Raw genomic sequence first — 22,491 nt, 5'->3', positions numbered from 1 at the left:
CAATGAGCTATAGAAAATTTAGACAAGACCTTCAACATGCTACATTTCAAATTATTCTCAAACCCACACAACAGCAATTGCTGTTAAATTTTCAGAGAGTCATAGTGGCAGCATTTTGAGTAACAACCCTCCACTTAAGTTTCCTATTTACCAACTACATCAAATTTGGGTGGCTATACTATTTGTCTTCAAAAGTCACAACTTTGGCAAAGGCACCTAGTCTATCAAGTGGTAAAGTTACCACCACTAGCTCCAACATAACATGGCAGGCGCTCCTACAGCAGTGGAAACATTCTTCTGTTGCAGCCTACACATTACAATTCCAGGGTTACAGATCACAATTGTGCTGCACAATAGTCACAGCCTAAGACATTACATCACTAGAGAATGCAGTAGTAGTCAAATGATATAGCAATGTTTAACAAGTTTTTACATTAATGCTCATTATTTTGGTGTTCAAACATAAAAGTGGAATAGTTTCAATGTTAAATGGCTTCTTGAGGTGGTGGTTTGTTTTTTTTATTAAATATCCAGTCACCAGGATAGGTACCTTGTTTATGTACTTGAGGTATCATGTTCCTAACTGGTTAGAGTTGCTACTCACTGCCAAAGATATTCTAGCACATTTCATTCTACCTACTGTCCTCATAGCTGCTGTATTAACACTATATTATGGCATTGGATTATTTCACCCATGTCCCCTAGCTGCTATGGGATTTAAACTTGGCACAGAGCAATAAGCCACTGGCAGTTTGTCCACTAGGCACGTAAAGCCTTCCCCTTCAAAGCCACACATGCACCAAGAATTCTCTGTATAGGCACAACTCAAGTGTAGCTTTTAAAAATGAAGTTCACCTAACACTGTACCATGCTAATGTTCTCAGCCCATATAAAACACTTGTATGGAAAGATATAGAAATATGTAATTTTACCAATCAAGATGAAAGATGCCATTTCTTGTAATTATAGCCACTGATATTTTGTTCCTCTTATGCGTCCCCTAGCTGCACAAGTCTCATGTACCAATACTTTGCTATAGATTCACTATAAAAGTGCTCCAACCTGAGCTTGACCTTTTGCTACAGTACATAGAAAACAGGGCTCCAGTGTGATAAACACTCCAACTTTCATTATGCAGCAGAGTCAGTCAGTTCACAGCTCTTGATAAGTTATTTAGCATTCCCTACCAACTCCAGCCTCCTCTGAAGCTGATGCTACAGGGCTTGTGCTTGGGACTCTGCCCTGATTTCTTTGAGCCCTCTTCAGTGTATATGCTACTCTCAGCTTAAGTTTTAAATCTACCTACCATGCTCACAGTATGTTTGTCTGAAACTGAGCTGTCCCAGCCATCCATTTTTTGATGGGAGGGAAAAGCCTTACTCCAAGTGTAAGTGAGCTGCCTGGATGATTGCTGGAGCCATAGCCAGCACCCAGTTAGCTTCGAATAACTCATAAAGGGTTCTGCATAACCTTCAGCTAGAGCTCTGAAACTCACTCATTCAGCCTAAGCCTCCCTTAGGGCCACAAAAGGACCCACGTTTTAGCCTACTTAATTTTCCAGTCCTCAACAAAACCAGGGATGTGAAGATCCAAGATGGTTGCTTTATTTCAGAAAAACCTGGAGGGCTCCATGCATTATAATAAAGCAATGAAGAGCAAACTTATTTTGTGCTGTCACTTAAAAGGTGAAATGCAACCACCACTGCAGTATTCTGGAAGTTTAGTGGTTTGCAGAACACCAAGCTCTTAGGTGCAAGCAAGTGCTTATCCTACAATGTATCTTACACACAGTAAAAGAAATAGTGCACTGTGCTGTGCTGCCATACTACAAGGTGGAATAAAGTAATCTTTAGCATCGTGCACCACAATCGAGCCCTAACACAGAATGGAAAATTTCAAACAATTTCCTTTCCACAGTTTCCCACAATCCTGCTATGTCTGAGCTCCTGCACTCAGCAGTTGCAGCCCCATGAGTCATTCAAAAGCTATGTAGAAAAAAAAATATTAATAAAGAACTCCAAAGGAAACCCGCTGCACTAGGCAGAGAGCCTGCAGGGTAAAGTTGTGGGAGCTGCTGCTAGCAGAAAGGACATAGAGAAATTTTCCATTCTGTAGCCCAGCAGCTCCTGCAATTTGCTATGTCTGGAAAGTAGAGAGCAGAGGAATAAGGGGAACTTTCCCTGCCACTACCACCAGCCAACATTGCCTTTGAGCATATCTATTTTGGAGCCACCACCTTACTGGAAAACAAGGCCTCAGCAGATGACGAGTCCACATTGTAATGGCCTATGAAGGTGTTACCTAATAATTAAGTGTCTCCTCTACAGACTTCTGAGGTGGAGGCACTTGCTTGTTCTGCCAATAAGATTGGCAGCCACTTCATAGAGTCTGGCTGGATTCTTCCCAGGACCTCTAATGCCTTATGGGCCTCAGCAAGGCATAGCCTAATCCATCTAGTGATGGGTGACTTGGAAATGCTGAGTCCTTGTCATTTCCGCTGGAAAGAGGTCAAAAATGTCTCTGACACACAGACCCTGTGTATTTTTGAAAAAGATAAGATAGAAGAGGAAACAGGTTCTGAGAGACCTATATTCAGAAGATGAAAGTACTCCCTTTTGGACCTGATTGTTCCTCAAGCTGGAAGATGAATGAAGACTGGATGGGGTGGAGCCCTTGGCTTGTGGGCCTATCCCTGGCCCACATGTCTGTGGGTTAACACCTACCAGTCCTCTAACAAATGGGGAATGCTGGCTCCTAGCTTCAAGTCTGGGTGGAGGTAAATCTGTTCCTTGTCAAAAATTTGTTCTGGAGGCTGCTCAACCGCCTCTGGACTTTCTGCCTGAACCTACATTCCAAGATGTTCCCTTAGAGCATTTAAGGAGGGTCTGCCTGAACAAGGGCTTATATTCTCTCCTCAGAGTGCGTAGTGGAGATGGAAGGGAGTGGTTGGATTTTGCACCATTTTTGCCACTATCTTCTCTAGCCTTTTCCCTGAAGAGGCAGCAAACTTAACTTAGCTGAGCCTAGAACCCATTTAGAATGAGTATCTACCTTTGAGGGACAGAGCAGTTGACTGAACCTATCACATTCCTTTCACATCCACCAAGGTGGAGTATGGGGGAATTTCAGCCTGAGGGGATACATTTAGTGGGAGGTTGGATCTGTACTGTGGATCCACCACCGTTTTGAACATAGACTCAAAACTTCTTGCCAAAAATAAATCAATCATTCTTGGGCTTTCCCTTGGCCCTGCTCAGATTAACAGTCAGAAAGCTCCCCTTCAGCACTGGAAGGTGAGGCAGTGGATAGTTTTTCTTGCTCCTTTTGGGTTGTTTTTTTGTTTGCTTGTGGATGTAGGTGTGCTGCTGTGACCTTCCACAAGACCTGAAACCCTCTAAAAACTGCCTTCTGAGTCCTGCTCTGCCAGGGTCAGCAACTGGGATGAGGGCTACAGCATTCAACAGTCACTTCAAGATGGGGGAGGGGTGGGGCACTTGAGCCTCACAAACCTCTTGTCCTTGCATTCCAGACTTCCCCTGGGCTGACTGGATGAGGGCCGCCTGCTCATGTTTCCCTCACTGTCAGCTTGGGAAAGTATCTTTACTTCACATGGTGCTTTCAGGGGTGCTTCTTCCCTTCCAAAAGAGAGGCAGAAGTGAGAGCCTGGAGGTGATGCAGCAGAGGCTCCTGTGGTTGCAAACCCAACCCCGCTCAGTCTCCAGAGCAGGGAAGGAGAAAGGCAGTTAAAAGAGGGGAAAAAAGAAAAAGAAAGATGAGGTGGCAAGTAGGAACCCAGGCTGGGGCCTCCATCCACAGCCTTGCACTTCTAAACTGCCTTTGGGGGCTGTACACCAGAATTGTGGGAGATGATGCTGGGCTGCAGAAAAAGCTTAAAATAGTCTGAAGAAAAGGCAAACAAAGGCAGTTAGCTATTTAATTGCTTCTTCCACTCAGTCCCCAAGCTGGAGTGTCTCTAAATAGAAATAAACAGCATGCCTTGATTTTAAGCATAGCTCAAAAATGTCTATTGGCAGGCAGAAAAAGAGGGTGTTGTAAATTTAATGGGGAAGAGGGATGTTTATGCTAATAAGTTTGTTTTATGGCTATATAAACTTCAGTCAGATGTTACTGCTTTCTGTGTTTCGAAACTCCTTTGACAATTGCAAGGATGTAAACTGACTGCATCCTTCATGTTGAAATCGGAATAGATATCACCACAGAGTTTAAAGTGTTGTACTACCACTGCCATTATCTTAAGATAAAATTCTTTTCTGGTTTAATCTCTCTCAGCTTTAGACAGGTTCTCATGGGTTAGCACTGTTATGTTTGGGGTGTAAACATTACAGGAGAATGTTTTAAAACACGGGTTTCAATGTAACCTTTCCATATGGTTTTACGTTGTATAGACCTGACAAAGCTGAATTATGGGCCAGCTTTGACCTGAGATGGGTGGAGGGAGGATTATTATTAATAGCATCCCCATCTAGGAGCAGCTCTCAGTGCTTTCATCCTTGTCATAATATTTCCAACGACTTGAAAGAGCAGTAGTAAGATTCCTGGCAGTATGCAGAAGAGATTCAGTGGTATGGTGTGTGCAGGGTACTCTCATCCAGCAGCAGCAGCACAGGAGTTATGCTTCTCTGGCCCTTTGTAACTCCTGAGACTCCACCCCTTCAATTACACAGACATTCTACACTTGTACTAAACAGAAGCTGAGGCAGAGCTATAGCTAGAAATCACTGTCTCCTACCCAAAGATTTGGCATAAGGTAATCCCCATCCATTGTCAACAACACTGGTTTCATTTTTTGGAAAAATATATTTAACACAAGATTCACCTACCTCTCCATGCTTGATCACAATTTATCCTTTGTTGCTTCCCCCGCCCCCACCCCGCTTTCCTGCTACTGAATCAGAATAATCTCTTCCGCAGCCATAGGAACAGCCTTGATGAGTCAAGAATACAAACAGGCCTTATTCTACACTCAGTTTTACATTGGAGGTGGTGTAACTTCACACCAGCCCATGACTTCAGAATAAGGCCCAATTTGTGCAAATACAGAGGCATTGCTCATCTTATTGAGAAGATATGAGCTCTAAGCTGTTTACTGTAAAACTTAAGGTAGTGTTTTGATTGATTTTTCAAGCCAATACTTTTCAGTGTTAAATTTTAAAGTGTTGACTTAAATATATTTAAGACTAGGACATGAAGATTTTAAATCCATTATAATTTAACTTCCATGCTTTTCAAAACAATCCTCAAAGACATGGCAAATACATGATTTTAATGTCAAAGGCTGCAAAAATGCAGCTTCTAAGCAGTGTGTCAAGATCTTAGCTTTTGAACTGTTTCTATATCAAGTGAAGAAAAAAAGCCTCTATATTCAGAGACCAAAACATTCAAAAGTTAAGTTGCCTAAAATCAGCTTTCGGAGGTGCCGAATAAACCTTTAAATTTATGGGAGAGAAGAGAGGTGGGTTTGCTTAGCACTTCAGAGAATCAGGCCACTTCTCGCTAAGGTGCCTAACTGCAGTTACCTAATGTCAGCTACCCATATTAGAAGATTTGGGCCAGAATTCGGGCAGGGGCTGAAGATGGAGTTTTAAAAACATTAGGGGGTCATGAAATGCAGCTTGCTGTGATTGTTTTACTTCTACCTAACCAACTCTAAGAATGCTTTGTAAGTTAAAATAGTCAATCATATCTCCCTTCCACTTAACTTAAGCACCAATTTGTTAGCAAGGTAGATATTTGGAAGTGCTGGAAGGCAAGGTTCAGTGATGGTCAGGGACAACACACCAAACACAACCCACACCCACGTTAAAATCATCTTTAGCCATAGGCAATTCATGGCCAAACAGCCTGACCCTTTGTACAAACAATTCTAGCACTACATTACTGTAAACTTCAGCTCACACACTTTCCCTTCATCGGATGTGCACCATCTCCTCCAGGAAGGGGGTCTTCATACAACCCGTGCAGAGTTGATCCATCCAGAGGGGCGCCTCGTGCTGCAGAGGGGTGCGCCGGGGGAAGAAGGTGAAGTTCACATCATAGTTCAGCAGGCAGCTGATAGATGCCATGTAGATATCAGAAAACCGGATCAGTCTCCGAGAGAAGTAGGTTGGGTTGTGGAAGGTTCGGAAGATGCTCCCGAACTGAGGATTGAATAAGTTCTTCGTAAGGGACCTGAAAGGAGAGGACTTGGTTTGCACGGGCTAACATTTGGAGAAATTGTTAACAGAGGTTTTGTAACTAATTTGACAATTCAGACCTTGGAAACAGATATTTTGCACAAGGCTTTAAAATGTCAGGGTACCAAAATCACCAGGGCAGGTACTTTCCTTATGGGCTATGCTGTGATAGAAAAGACAGCAAGAGATTATTACTGGAGTCTAACCTCGATTGAATATTATCCAGAAGCGATGGTACTAAATGGACCTAGTAAATGTAAATAGTAAGGGCTAAGATTTCTTTTACGGGAGGATGAAGACAATGGTTTGATATCCACTGCCAAGTCATTCCATTCCTGCCACGTGAGTCCTGCCCTGTAGGAGGAATTTATGCATCTATATTTCTTAAACTTTACTGTTCTTCTTCGAGTGATTGGTCCTATGCATTCCAGTTAGGAGTGCACGCCGTGCGTGCACGGCTCTTCGGAAGATTTTTACCCTAGCAACTCCGGCGGGCCGGCTGGGCGCCCCCTGGAGTGGCACCGCTATAGCGCAGGATATATACCCCAGCCGGCCCATCCGCTCCTCAGTTCCTTCTTTCCGCCCGTGACGGCCGTTGGAACAGTGGAACACAGCTCAGCTGACCTCCACTTCCCTAGCTACTCGTAGTTTTCTCTCGTTCTGTTTATAGTTGTAGTTAACTCTGTTTGTTTGTAGAATAGTATAGTGTATTTATTTTACAGGGGTTGGGGTTTATCCCCTTCCCCTCACCCGGGGCCGGGTCCGATGCCCGGTCCACAGGGTTTCTAATGCTCGGCCGGCCACAAGCCGCTGCCGACAAGAGATCTCCTAAGTGCCTCGAGGGATCTTACCTCACAGATAAGTGCCGCATTTGTGAGGCCCTTAATCCGTGAACAAAGGGGAGCGGGGCTTTCGTTTTAAACAGCTCCTGAGGGAGGCAGCTCTTGCTCCTCCGCTGTCGGCGCCGAGCGCTAGCTAGTTTTCACGGCGTGCTCCCTCGGCACCGGACCGCCGGTGCCGCCAAGGCCTCCTGGCACCACCGCCGCTGACTCCGACGTACCCTCGGCATGGACCTCTCTCCTGGAGGATGAAGAGTTACTGCGGCCAGGCAAGAGCCGTCGAGTCCGGTGCTGGAAAGCTCCCCGGTACGCACCGTGGTCGAGCTCGCCCGGAAGCTGCGTCCGAGCCGCCTGCTCCGCAGCCGAGCGCTATGCTCAGTCGGATCGCCCGGCACCGATGTCTGCCGCGGCACCGACAATATCCGCACCTTTCACTCCGGCCAGGCAAGAGCCGTCGAGTCCGGTGCTGGTAAGCTCCCCGGTACGGACCGTGGTCGAGCTCGCTAGGAAGCTGCGTCCGAGCGGCCTGCTCCGCAGCCGAGCGCTATGCTCCGTCGGATCGCCCGGCACCGATGTCTGCCGCGGCACCGACAATGCCCGCACCATTAACTCCGGCCAGGCAAAAGCCGTCGAGTCCGGTGCTGGAACACTCCCCGGTACGGACCGTGGTCGAGCTCGCTAGGAAGCTGCATCCGAGGTGCCAGCTATGGTCGAGCTCACTATTCCCTCCACGCCGGAGACAGTGTCCACGGCGAGGGGGCTGATTGCAACGACAGCATCTACGCTGCCTCAACCCCTGGCACCGCCGGTGGGGGTTACATAGTCGATGGGCAAGCCTGCCTTGATCAGACCACCCTACCTCGGCACCGCACAGCGGCACCGTTCAGGGTCGCGGTCCCGCAGATGTTCTCAGTCCCGTCACCGATCTAGGTCTCGGCACCGTTCTCCATGTTGGTACCAGTAGTGCTTGCGGCACCGGTCAGCATCCCGTTCGCCGGTCCGGGACACTCAGCTCCGATCAAGCCCCAGGCACCGGGACACTCGTAGCCACTCCTGATCATCGAGCCTCGCACCCTCGGTCGACCGCCCGGCACAGCTTCGGTGGCAGGTCCCGTTCTCGGTACCGGTCTGTCTACTGGTACCGATCCCCGGTGCCGCATCGAGCGACATCAGTTACAGACGGAGACTCGACCAAGAGCTTTCAGCTCCTCCAGGGCCATCCAGCCACGCATCAGTGTCGTCCCGTGCGGACACTTCGTATGCGTAGCACTCTGTTTTCCGATGTGCCCTCCAGAGTCTTCCAGGAGACCTATCAGTGGTCATTCTGGACGCCGTGGGTGTACTACTACGCCAGAGGCGTACCGGTGATCCCATCTCGCTCCGTTCCCTCCGAGCTCTGGGTGCCAGAGGTGACAATTAGTCGTCCCCGTCCGACCGGTACAGAGCAACCTCCGGTTCGGCACCGGGCTCCCAGATCCCACCGGATCAAGAGGTCGTCCAGGAGCTCGAGCCCACACAGGACCCGCTTGTCCCGGGCCTTTCTTCCTCCTCCTCCCCAGATGAGGCGGGGGCAGGAACATACCCCTCCGGCCCTCCTCTAATCGAAATGCGACCAGCCCCTAAATCCGACGAGGCTGGGCGTGTGGTCTTACTGGGCCATAAGATGTACCCGGAGGGGGCCCTGCAACTTCGTGTGGCGAACCAGCAAGCCCTGCTTATCCGCTACTGTGGGTTGCGGTGGGCAAATTTACAGAGTCGGTTCTTCAGAACTCCCATCAAGAGTTCGATGCCCTCCTGCAGCAAAGGACGGAGCTGGAGAGAGCTTCCCTCCAGGCCTCGTTGGACGCAGCTGACTCCGCTGCCATGACTCTGGCCTCGGGTGTTGCCATGCGGCGCGTTTCAGGACTCCAGTTATCGAGCCTTCCCTCGCAGCTGCGGCACGCTATACAGATCTTGCCCTTCCGTGGCACAGGCCTGTTCTCTGACAACACTGGCCCTAGGCTGCAGAACCTAAAGGGCAGCAGGGTCACTTTGCTCTCTCTCTCTCTCGGCATGCACACGCCGGTAATTCAGCGCTGATGTTTCGTCCCCGACCTCCGCTCTTACCCTGCGCCCTGACAAGGTCAGGACATGGCCAGCGGGCGTGGCTTACACGGTCGTGGCCATCAATCCGCACCCCAAAGGAGCCAGAATTAAGGTCCTTCTGACCACCAATGGGGCAAAAGCCTACCCATCCTCGCCCCTCCTAAGGACCTCTCTCACGAGCGATTCCTCTGACAAGAGGTGCGGACGCTCCTCCTCATCGGAGCTATACAGGAGGTACCTAAGGGCGAAACCTATTCCCCTAAGCGAAGGGAGGTCTCAGACCTATCCTAGGCCTGCAGGAACTCAACAAGTCACGATGCAGATGAGTTCCGCATGGTACCCAGGGCGACCGTCATCCCATCCTGGGATCCCGGAGACTGGTACGCCGCCCGCGATATGAAGGGCGCGTGTGTTTCACGTTGCCATTTCTCCTCCACACAGAAGGTACCCTCGGTTTGGGGCCTACCATCGTTATTCCCAGTATATGGCCCTCCCGGTTGGCCTCTATACAGCCCAGGGGTATTCAAGGTGCATGGCTGTAGTCGCCGCCTTTCTTCACCACGTTCTCTGTGTCTAGACGAGTGGCTCATTCGAAGAACCCCCGGGCCCAAAGTACCAGTCATGTGGGCATCGACACGAACCTATTCCTGTGTCTAGGCCTGATGATCAATAGTAAAATCCACTCTGATTCCCATATAGGGAAGGGAATTCATTGGGGCCGTCCTGGACTCCAGACTCGCCAGAGCCTGCTTTCCTCAGCCTTGGTTTCAGGCGAGGGTAACAATTGTACAAGGTCTACGGACCTTCCCGCCATCTTGGGCTCGCTCTTGCCTCAGTTTCCTGAGTCACATGGCTGTCTGCACGTTTGCAACTAAACATACCAGGCTTTGCCTCTGTTCCCTTCAATCGTGGCTCACCTGGGGGTGCCATCCGGGCAGAGATGGCATACTCGTGGTCGTCTCGTTTCCCCCGAGCAGCCTAGGCTCCCTCGACCGGGAGTCGGCGTCCTCCCCGGTGTATCTGGGGATGCTGTTTCATTCACCCCTCGGGGTCCCTCATGACAGACAGCCCATCTCTCGTCTGGGTGCGCACCTGGTGTAGTTTCGCACTCACGGCCTTCGGTCAGCGCAAGAGCTGGCCTTACACATCAATGTCCGAGAGCTGAGAGCAGTCTGCCTTGTGTACCAGGCGATTCAGCTGGCGGATCGTCTCAGCAGATCCTTCCTATCTCACAAGTGGTGGTTTCCTCCCGTCTTTATCTATTCCGTTTTCCAGAAGTGGGTCTTCCCCCGCATAGCCCTCCTCGCGTTCGCGAGAACGGAAAGAGAGAGAGAAATTCTCCTCGTTCCAAGGCCTCTCCCCAGGCTCGGTCTTGGAGGATTTTCCTGAGGCCATGGATCAGCCATCTGCCGTACGCTGTCCACTGTCCCCGCTGGTTCACAAGGTCCTGCTCAAACTCCGCAGGGACAGAGCGCCCCTGATCGGGTTCGCTCCAGTGTAACCTGGGCAGCACTGGCACACCATGTTGCTACACCTGTCGGTAGCAACCCTTTTGGCACAGACCCCATGACGCGGAAGCACGACAACCTTCACCACCCGGTCTTGTATTCCCTGCACCTCACAGCAGGACTCCTGCGTGGCTAAACCGATCCGAGTTACGTGGTTCGGCCTCGGTTCTACGGGATTCTCCGGGGTGGTAGAAAATCGTCCATTCGGTTAAAGTATCTGGCCGAGTGGAAGCGTTTCTCACGCTGCTCCGAAACGCGCAATGTTTCTCCCGCAGAGATCCCGCTCTATTACATCTGGTTCCTCAGGGCTTGGAGCGTTTATACACCCCACCCAGTGGGGCCCCACCATAAACCTGGCTCTTCAATCTGGTTCTACCCAGTTTTATGACTGCCATATTCGAGCCAATGTCAACATGCTCATTGATATAACTGTCCTGCAAGGCAGTTTCCTGTAGTCTTTCCTGCGGCCATACGAGTCTCCGAGCTTCAGACTCTCACAATAGGCCCAAGGTATACTGTGTTCCTCAAGGTCAAGGGCGGTTATTACCACGTCCGACCTGCCTCCCCAAGGAGGTGTCGGCCTTTTATATCCACCAGGATATCTTTCTTCCGGTCTTCTTTCCGAAGCCACTCTCTGTGCAAGGAGAGCAACGGTTGCCCTCCTTCGACATCTGCAGGGCGTCCGCAATCTATATCTAGCGGACTGAGCCCTCTCGTAATGCCCCCAAAACCTTCATCGTACCGGCATACCGGACGAAGGGCATACCTGTCTCCTCCTAGAGGATTTCATCTTCAATGACGTTGTGCATCTGCACCTCTTTTGTTTCGGCCCATGTGCCATAGAGCCACCTTGCTGCACATTCCACCAGGGCTCATGCTTCTCAGCTGCCTTCCTGGCTCGCATTCCCTTTCGGGGGATGTGTTGTACACCTACCTGGTCCTCGGTCCACACCTTTGCCTCATTGGTCCGGGAGTCCAGAGCTGTTGCAGCCTCTGGCTTAGCGGTTGCGTTCTGCAACATCTAACTCCGACCCCACCGCCTACGTAAGGCTTGGGAATCACCTAACTGGAATGCATAGGAGCAATCACTCGAAGAAGAAAAGACGGTTACTCACCGTAGTAACTGTTGTTCTTCGAGATGTGTTGCTCCTATCCATTCCAGACCCACCCTCCTTCCCCACTGTCGGAGTAGCCGGCAAGAAGGAACTGAGGAGCGGACGGGCCGGCTGGGGTATATATCCTGCGCTACAGCGGCGCCACTCCAGGGGGCGCCCAGCTGGCCCGCCGGAGTTGCTAGGGTAAAAATCTTCCGAAGAGCCGTGCACGCGCGGCGCGCACACCTAACTGGAATGGATAGGAGCAACACATCTCGAAGAACAACAGTTACTACGGTGAGTAACCGTCTTTTATCAGGACCCATCAGGGCTGAATTGAAACAGGTTTGTTCAAGATGCCTAGTTTCATCTAAGTAAACAGTGAGTAAGCTCCTTAGCCAAGCTCTTGAAGTGAACAACGAAGATGAAAGCCTAAGAATTTAGGCTTGGAGCCTACAACACTTATGTGAGTAAGGATTTGCCAATCAGCTTCTATGGATGGAAAAATATAGATAGCAATTAAAACTATCTGGAGTGTAATCTGTCATCTAAGTGATTGCATCAGTGGAATGAATGCAGGAGTAATGACTACTTTCTGCATTGTGAAAAAAATCTGTGTAGCTAGCTTAAAAATTCTATTAGATTTCACAGAGAAATCTTACAACACAACACACCTCAGAATAGAGGTTGCACTGCTTCACTAGCTACAATCATCAGAAACTAATTAGGCACTGGAGATCCAACCCTTGATTTCAAGATATCAACATTCATAGGAGCATATTTACAAATTTACAGTTTCCACAGGAATATTCTGGGAGGAAGGGAAGTTTGCATGTTCATCCTAAAGCACTCTCAGATTTAGATACATTGAGTCACCTAATTTCCTGACGCTCTTGCATCCATTCCAGCAGCACCTGCTTTGATTCTGCATCTTGATACATCTAGAACAAAAAAGCCCAGTAAGAGTTAAATCTAAACACTGACTTTTCTCAAATTCTTTTTCTTAAGTTGATAGTGGCACTATTCACCTTAGTTGCCACATATCTGTCTATGGCCCTTGGAGCTCAGCAACTTCTTACAATTGCCAACAGTAAGGAGAAAATTAAAAAGTCAGTGACTGAGAAAAAAAATTGTGAGACAGGCTGCAAATCCGCCAAATTCCCTGCTTTTACTCTCCAGTATTTGTGCTCTGGGAGATGCACCACGACTATGCACTACTTGGTTTAGAGAGTAAACCACAAGTCACTGGTTAATCCCCCCAACACTGCCTAGAAGAGAGAATGTTGGTTGCTTATAGCGTATTAACGTCTGTGGAGGATACAAAAGATCCTCACAAAAACATCTGTTAAGTCACACAGTGTGGGTTTTTTGCCTTATATTTATGAAGGAGTTTAGGTGACTAAAGAGGGAAGCAACAACAGCAGTGGCTTGATGTTGCCATAGCACATGCATAGGGCAATCTTCCTCCAAGCAGTTTTGACAACAATGAATTTCTTTGACATTAAATTGTCTTGTGCATCTCAAACTCATTTTCCCTAGTCCCCTATTGAGGCTCTAAGCCAGACTGAAATTCAGGTCTTCAGAGACCAAAGGTAAGTGTTCACCCGCTGCTCTCTTAGTCACGCTTAGCAAGTTAACAGCTAACATGCAAAACCATTTTTGAGCGCTGCGGAGGAATCTATGACCTACACTGATTTAAAGATTCCATTAGCAGGGATTTGATTTTAGGACTAGCATCATCTTATGAAAAAAGAGCCATCATTTATTAAATTAGTGTTACTAAAAGCTTAGTGACAGACAAGAAAGCTGCTTCCAGTCTCTTTTATTTCACAAATCAGAGTAACATTCTTCTGATAGTTAGCCCTGCTGAAAAGGATACTGGAGAAGGGGTTAGAGATGGTTAATTAAAACTTCAGGTTGCCATGAGACCAGCAGGATGTGTTATTCACCTGCCAGCGTAGTAGACACCCATCCCTATGTACAACCAGACCAGTATGTAGAAGAAATTATATTTCCTCATAAAAAAAGTATGCTACCAGCAACTCCACCTCTGCCATACTAGCTTAATTTCTTAGTCATAGACACCACTGCTATTCTAGTCCGGGACCTAACTGGAGCACAGACAAGTAGTAATACTAAGTCGTGCAGCAGTTTTATCAGAATGGTCCAAGTCTACAGGGGCACAAGGAGATCAAATGCAATCTGACCCAAGCCAAAAAATCTAAATCCTAGTTCTGAGAGGTGAAGACTAGTTAGACTCCTTAGCCTGGCTCTGCTCCAGCCTACCTGCATTCTCTCCAGCAGCCCTGTGAGTGCCTGTTGCCAAGTCAGCGAGTGCATGTACTGCTCTGTATTGATGATCCGGATTTCAGGTTCCAGTTCTGGTACAATGGCTCCAGTCCTCCAGCCATGACGCAGCATCAAGTCCTAGAAAGCAACCCAGAATTTTACACTTTATCTTACAACACCGTCAGGTGTAAAAGTGGTTTTTGAGGAACAGTACTACAGTTTTCAGAATAGCACCGATGCGCCGTTTAGTGTCACTGGCTTGACTGTTAGCAGTGTTTTTATCCTATGGAAAATACTGGCTCACAGGGTCTGGAGCATCACTGTAATGGTGCCCTCAGCTTCCTGTAGGGCAGGGGAAATAGAGGTTTCTGCTAATCTCTTCCAAAACCAGGGCAGTTAAATTGGTTCAGAGATGAGGGCTCTTACATGACACACTCGGGTCCCTTCTCCACACACATACCTTGTTCTGTGAGCTAGAAGACCAAGCAATCAAGTTCTGCATTAGACTGCAGGGCTACATCTCCATTCTTTAATGCCAGTGGTAGAGCGTTCCATAAAGCACCCCTGACACACACACACAGGGAATAATGGAGTGTGCCTTTCAGAGCATATCACCAAGCTTTCTGAGTGAATCCTGAGGGATGTTCCTGATAGCGGGGTGAGTAGGTGAATAAATAAATGTCCACCCCTTGTGTGTGGCAGTGGAGGAGGGGAGATTTTAAAGGTATAGTACAGTGATGTAGAACACAGTGGTGCTTAAGGGGAAACATTCCCAGTCAACACTGAAAAGCACAGCACTCAAAAGGGGGCCTTTGAGGAGCCCAACAGCTGTACTGGTACAGGAGCAGATGAACATTGTTGAAAATAAAACCACTGAGCTTGGAACTTCAACCTGAGATGCTAACCAGATTTCCCCAGGTTCAAATACAATTTTAAAAAAATAATTACATAAAAAAAGACAAGCAATAGATTTAAGTGATGAAAAACATTTGGGTTTTAAACAGATACCAAGTCAGAAGACAGCAGACAAAGCCAAATAAGTCCTTGCCCCCATTGCAATCTCAGTTGTATGACCAGGTTAAAGACCGAGCTAATTTTTAGCTGCATTTAAAAAAAAAAAAGGGGGCAGGGGTTGGGAGGGTCTCATCAATACACAGATGTGTATTTCACTGAGATAGGCCTCGAGGGCCATCAGCAAACTGGAAATAGGGTAACAATCGGCAAAATCTTTTTTAGAAAGGGAAGACTTTAAAGATTTGTTTAGACAAATGATTGGTGCCTTCTGAAGCAAACATGGAATTGTTGACACCATGGATTCATTTAAGATCGCTGTGTTATAAAAGCAGAATACTCTGCTCTTGCCTGCGGGTCATGGGGGAAAAAAAAAACAAAAACAAAAAACATATGACCCCTTGCACCTTAGAAGCAATAATTATGAAAAAAAAAATACAATCAACTGGGTTGAAAAAATGCCAGGTTAAAAAGGAATCATGTTAGAATGAGCCACATCAGAAAGTCAAGAACGGCCAAGTAGATTGCTTTTCTGAATATAAACTCACTGACCACACACTGCCTCAGCTGGACATTAACATTTAGGATGCACATTAGAATATAAAGGCACCACTTTGGGCTTTTTGTCCTCATGATGTAGTGATCCATGCACTGCAGTATTAGCAATTTATTGCCTCAGAAGCTCAGATACAATAGCCAAAACTATCCACTTGATACGATGCTTTCCTAGTTACTGGAGAAGATGAACCACGTAGTAGATAATAAAACCCCAGTGAGTAGTACAGTCTGATAAACAGTGAATTCTCCAACACTGAGAATTTTTCAATCAAGACCCAACAGAAATTAGTTCAGGGGAATCCTATGGCCTGTGTTATACAGAAGATCAGATTAGATGATCTGGCTTCATAATCTATGAAAAACGTCAGTTACAAACCACAGATACCTAAAATCATAATTCAACGATAGCATGGGTACCTGCCAAATAATATGAAAACATGTTGTTTCTATAAAAAGGGAAATAAAAACAACCCAGGAAACTACAGACCAGTTATCTTCCCTGGCACAGAAGTTAAACTAATGGAGTAAGTAATTAAGGAAATCATCTGCAAACACTTGGAAGGTGGTAAGGTGATAGGGAATAGCCAGCATGGATTTGTAAAGAACAAATCATGTCAAATCAATCTGATGGCTTTCTTTGATAGGATAATGAGTCTTGTGGATAAGGGAGAAGTGGTGGATGTGGTATACCTAGACTTTAGTAAGGCATTTGATACGGTCTCACATGATATTCTTATCAATAAGCTAGGCAAGTACAATTTAGATGGGGCTACTATAAGGTGAGTGCATAACTGGCTGGATAACTGTACTCAGAGAGTAGTTAATAATTCCCAATCCTGCTGGAAAGGTATAACAAGTGGAATTCCGCAGGGGTCTGATTTGGGACCAGTTCTGTTCAATATCTTCATCAACGATTTAGATATTGGCATAGAAAGTAAGCTTATTAAGTTTGCAGATGATACCAAACTGGGAGGGATCGCAACTGCTTAGGAGGACAGGGTCATAATTCAAAATGATCTGGACAAATTGGAGAAATGGTCTGAGTTAAACAGAATGTAGTTTAATAAAGACAAATGCAAAGTGCTCCACTTAGGAAGGAACAATGTTTCACACATACAGAATGGGAAGAGACTGTCTAGGAAGGAGTACGGCAGAAAGGGATCTAGGGCTTATAGTGGACCACAAGCTAAATATGAGTCAACAGTGTGATGCTGTTGCAAAAAAAGCAAACATGATTCTGGGATGCATTAACAGGTGTGTTGTGAGCAAGACAAGTAGTCATTCTTCCACTCTACTCTGCGCTGGTTAGGCCTCAACTGGAGTATTGTGTCCAGTTCTGGGCACCGCATTTCAAGAAAGATATGGAGAAATTGGAGAGGGTCCAGAGAAGAGCAACAAGAATGATTAAAGGTCTGGAGAACATGACCTATGAAGGCAGGCTGAAAGAATTGGGTTTGTTTAGTTTGGAAAAGAGAAGACTGAGAGGGGACATGATAGCAGTTTTCAGGTATCTAAAAGGGTGTCATAAGGAGGAGGGAGAAAACTTGTTCACCTTAGCCTGTAAGGATAGAACAAGAAGCAATGGGCTTAAACTGCAGCAAGGGAGGGTTAGGTTGGACATTAAGAAAAAAGTTCCTAACTGTCAGGGTGGTTAAACACTGGAATAAATTGCCTAGGGCGGTTGTGGAATCTCCAGCTCTGGAGATATTTAAGAGTAGGTTAGATAAATGTCTATCAGGGATGGTCTAGACAGTATTTGGTCCTGCCATGAGGGCAGGGGACTGGACTCGATGACCTCTCGAGGTCCCTTCCAGTCCTAGAATCTATGAATTTATGTCAATGTCAGGAATAAGATGGGAAGTAGGCAATGGTATTGCAACAGAAGATAGGTTAAGATAAGCATAGTGTGGATACTAAAATAACTGAGGAAAGGTAATCATAAGTAAGGCTATGATTCAATCAGGGGTATTTTTAGTAAAAGTCATGGACAGATCACAGCTGGGGGGGGGGCGGGGGGTGGAGATGGGGAGCTGAAGCCCAGGAGGTCAGTGGCTGCTCCTGCTGCTGCTGTGGGGGCAGGGGGAGCCCCAGAGGGCCAGCCACTGCTCCAGCAGCCCCAGGACCACTGCTGGGAACCGCGGAGCTGCTGCTGCTCCCCCCCCCACCTCCGGGACTGCTGCTTGGGCAGTCCCTGGGACCAGCCTCATCGGCTGCTGCAGAAGCCATGGAGGTTGCAGGAAGTCACAGAATCCGTGACTTCCACGACCTCTGTGACAACAAAGCCCTAGTCATAAGCAACAATTAACATAAAAAGGAAGATCACCACTGTATCTTCCCATCCATCTCTTCACTGCTTTCTTTCCTTCAACACCGTGGTAACATCATAGCTCCATTCTACTCACTTTGTCCTCCAATATTTGCTAATGGAAAGATTCCATGCAGAAGTCACTACTTTGTCACTTGAGCCAGTGGTTCGCAACAAGGATTACGCATACCCCATGGGATACGCAGAGGTCTTCCAGGGGATACATCAACTCATCGAGATCTTTGCCTCATTCAGTGTTTTTCTACCATCGCAGGACAGGTTGGGGGTAGGATGGGGGTTGCAAGTGAGGGCCAGTGTTAGGGAGTGGCAAGCAGGGCAATTGCCCAGGGCCCCATGCCACAGTGGGCCCTGCAAAGCTAAAAGTTACATGCTTCAGTCCCGGGCGGTGGGGCTCAGGCACCCTGAAAAGCAAGTACAATATTTATATTCCAATAGATTTATTTTATAATTATATGGTAAAAATGAGAAAGTCAGCAATTTTTCAGTACTACAGTGCTGTGACACTTGTGTGTTTATGTCTGATCTTGTAAGCAAGTAGCTTTTAAGTTAGGTGAAACTTGGGGTTTGCAAGACAAATCAAAGTCCTGAAAGGGGTGCAGTAGTCTGGAAAGGTTGAGAACTACTGACCTGAGCAATTCCTACAAACTCGGTCTCTTGCTACCTGCTACCTTCTCCCTACACACAGCCACACCATTCAGTTCAACTGGGCTTTGTTGTCTCATAGGAGTATTGTAATTCCACTAAATCCAAAACACACTTAAACAGGAAAACTAAGTTAAAAAAGCCACAGCAGAGGGTTCTACCTTGAGCAATGCAGAGGTATCTCGGTAAAAACAGGATACAAAATTATGACAAGAATTAAGTCCTTCTTAAATTCTAGCTGACCAAAAAACAAACAAACAAAAAAAATATTCAGCAGTGTTGGTATTAAACAGAAGCAGACATGGTTCTACTTACTGCAAGATCGCTGTACAGATGGTCACCGAAATAAAGTACTTTGGACCCACGCCAACCTGTTAGCCTTAGAAAATCAAACAAATTTCCCTGCAGAGAGAGGGAGAACAAAACAAGAATGTGAATATAAACCAAACACCTCATTTTTCTCTGCAAGTGATAACACGTCACTGTTTTGTCAAGGAGTTCAAGAAAGCGAAACATTCAAAGTAACGTTATTCACATAAAAAGAACAGGAGTACTTGTGGCACCTTAAAGACTAACAAATTTATTTTAGCATGAGCTTTCGTGAGCTACAGCTCACTTCTTTGGATGCATAGAATGGAACATACAGACAGGAGATATTTATACATACAGAGAACATGGAAAGGTGGAAGTATGCATAACAGGAAAAGTCTAATCAATTGAGATGAGCTATCATCAGCAGGAGGAAAAAAAACTTTTTGAAGTGATAATTAAGATGGCCCATAGAAGGTGTGAGGAGAACTTAACATAGGGAAATAGATTCAATTAGTGTAATGACCCAACCATTCCCAGTCTCTGTTTAGGCCAGTGTTAATTGTATCTAATTTGCATATTAATTCGAGTTCAGCAGTTTCTCTTTGGAGTCTGTTTTTGAAGTTTTTTTGTTGCAAAACTGCCACCTTCAAGTCTGTCACTGAGTGGTTAGAGTATCAGAGGGATAGCCGTGTTAGTCTGGATCTGTAAAAGCAGCAAAGAATCCTGTGGCACCTTATAGACTAACAGACGTTTTGCAGCATGAGCTTTCGTGGGTGAATACCCACTTCTTCAGATGCAAGATGAGTGGTTAGAGAGGTTGAAGTGTTCTCCCACTGGTTTTTGAATGTTATGATTCCTGATGTCAGATTTGTGTCCATTTATTCTTTTGCGTAGAGACTGTCCGGTTTGGCCAATGTACATGGCAGAGGGGCATTGCTGGCACATGATGGCATATATCACGTTGGTAGATGTGCAGGTGTACGAGCCCCTGATGGCGTGTCTGATGTGATTAGGTCCTATGATGGTGTCACTTGAATGGATATGTGGACGGAGCTGGCATCAGGCTTTGTTGCAAGGATAGGTTCCTGGGTTAGTTAGATCGACCTGCCCCCCCAGTGTATACCAGGCCTAGGGTGCCACAAGGACTCCATTATTTTTGCTGATACAGACTAACACGGCTACCACTCTGAAACCTTTCCCTTTTATGTAATTTGCCCTTGTTCTAATCAGATTGTCTGGCTTCCCACCACACACATTTTTATCTACAGTCAAGAACATCTCAAACTAGAATATGACTTGCTTTGGAAAGCTTTTCCAGTCATGTGCCCTGGATAAACTCATTTACTTTATAAGAAGTCAGAAAAGCATCAGAAGGAAAAGCAAAGTCCTCCAGGCGTCACATCAGCTTAGACAAACCCCATCTGACATCTATTAGGGAAGTACGTGTGCTATTACACATTTCTGGCAATTACTGCTGATTAGAGAGGTACATGTGACACTTTGTTATTAGGCAAACATGGGCAGCGGTTGCAGATGTGAGGAAGACAAGAGCTACCAGATAACAGAATTTTAATGAAGATGTCAGAAAGGTGGTTTATTTAACAACCTTAATAATCTGGTACATTAGACAGTTAGGGTAATTGTTAGAATCCTCTCTCTTTAAAGATCTGAGCCTTAAAACCTAAAGGTATTTAGACTCCTAACTTCAATTGATTTTAAGAGCCTAGAATACCTTTGAGGATCTGGGCCTAAATTTCGAAAAAGCCCTGAACATACGATATCCAGAGATCTCAGTCAGGGCTCCAATGTCATAAGCACTGTACAGTCAGCAGGGCCGGATTTACACATTATGTGCCCTTAGGCACAGCATCTTCAGCAACCTGTCTTGCTCCCTCCCCCGCCTACAGCTGACCTTCGTGTTTTTGCTGTAAAAAATGAAACTTAACTTTTAGGCACCCCATGGCACATGCCTACTGTGCCTGACTGGAAATCTGGCTCTGACAGTCACATGGTAAAATGCAATCCCCCCACCCAGAGAGCTTACATTCTGAATGTCAGACAAAAGGCAACAAGCAAGTGCAACAAATATAAAGAGGATGGAGGGTGAGAACAGCACTGTGTTAAAATCATATGGTTACATATGGATACAGCTTGGTTCCAAGACTATTTAAAAAACAAAGAAAGATTTATATTAACCAATTGAGGCTGACTTTTCAAATCAATCCATCTGTTACTGTACTATTTATTCTACAAATTTATCATCCATAAACCCCATTAACTTTTTACTTAACTAGTGATGACAATGCCTACAAAGCCGCCTATAGATTCTTCCCCATCCTCCACCCCTTCTTGCTCTGCAATAGCCCCAGCAAACTGAGCGCAGGGGTTCTGTGACTCAATGCCCACTTGGTATTGATTGCCTATGGTATAGAAATAGGCCCTCTTCAGGAAATGCCACGAGCCTTTATCATTACTACTCAATTATGTGTGTGGCAAAAATAAGGTCTTTAACAAGCAGGTAAAGATCAATTGCCAGATCATGTACTGAAAGACCATTTTCTCATCACTACTCCAAGGGGGAGGGGGGAGAAAAGGAATCTATCTTTAAGCGCTCTTCTTATGCAGAGATTGCTTACGACCTGCCCTGCATTTGACTGACTACAAACTGGCCTTTAATTCATGGCTGCTGATGCCCAACAAGACAGTCTCCAACATACCAGAGAGGAAGCTGGTTCCACTTGTAGCCCAATACTGAAATAAGAGACTTTAGAACACAGCTGCAAAAGGTTTAGACAGAACCAACCAGCAGCATCCAGATCATTTTCAACTTCTTTCCCCTCTCCCCCCTCAACCCTGAACAGTACTTGAGGAACTGGTGGCTGCAATGTAGAAAAGTTAGAGACCCTACAAAATGGTTTGGAACTGCAAGGGTGGTGCCATAGCAAAGAGGGGTTACCAAACCAGTACAATGGCTGATTAGAATGTTTGCCTTTGAACTTAACAGCTGCCTCTGTATTTTCTCAAGGATTTTACAGTTTTGTGGGTAACAGCACCATTCAGCCCCTGTCCTGCAATGCTCTAAGCACAATCTGGTGTGGGGAAGTGGGATGGGAAAGGGAGAAGCATCAATACTGTAGAAACAGATGTGTGCTGTTTCCTGCTGGTTCAGGTAACGACCAGTGAGTAGCTGCAGAAGATTGGCCTAGCAGTCAAAAGAGACAACAATCCTGAGCAAAATCACTGCTTGGGTGGGAGCGGAGAGAGAACACACAGAGCTCTGCAACTCCTTCCCCTGAATCAAGAAGCTATCAAGACAACCTGCTCTTTCCATGTAGGTGAAAGTAGTTCTTCACCCACCCCTTTCCCTGGTTTCCATGGGATGGGATTGGGGAGCAGCCTTTCCTCACGCTTCCAGGGAGGAAAGAGTCAGGAGATAATCAAGACTTTGGGTGCAATTGCACCTGGGGAGGGAAGGGTAAACATAGGTACCAGTCCCCTGGAAGCAGGAAAACAGATCCTACACCAGCACTGAAGAGCATGAGAGGAGGTGTATGAGTTCTGAGAACTCCGGAGAATGAAATCACAAGAGGGGCGGAGGTGGGTGGGGGTGGACACGGGGACAGGGGGGGAACA

General features: G+C 46.5%; 1 protein-coding gene across 1 annotated transcript in view; it reads right to left on the bottom strand.

Moving 5' to 3' along the window:
* Window positions 1-3,158: 3,158 nt before the first annotated feature.
* Window positions 3,159-22,491, bottom strand: part of NT5DC2 (5'-nucleotidase domain containing 2) — a 68,865-nt gene continuing 49,532 nt past the window's right edge. Inside the window, exons 11-14 of the mRNA XM_045024400.1 lie at window positions 18,862-18,948; window positions 14,007-14,147; window positions 12,597-12,661; window positions 3,159-6,189 (exon numbers count right to left, since the gene is read on the bottom strand). Of these exons, the coding sequence (XP_044880335.1) occupies window positions 5,928-6,189; window positions 12,597-12,661; window positions 14,007-14,147; window positions 18,862-18,948 (555 nt within the window). The 3' untranslated portion in view covers window positions 3,159-5,927. The remainder of the gene's footprint in view (window positions 6,190-12,596; window positions 12,662-14,006; window positions 14,148-18,861; window positions 18,949-22,491) is intronic.

Source organism: Mauremys mutica, chromosome 7 (genome assembly GCF_020497125.1).
Source record: "Mauremys mutica isolate MM-2020 ecotype Southern chromosome 7, ASM2049712v1, whole genome shotgun sequence".
Lineage (NCBI taxonomy): Eukaryota > Metazoa > Chordata > Testudines > Geoemydidae > Mauremys > Mauremys mutica.
This window is presented reverse-complemented; position numbering and strand designations above follow the sequence as displayed.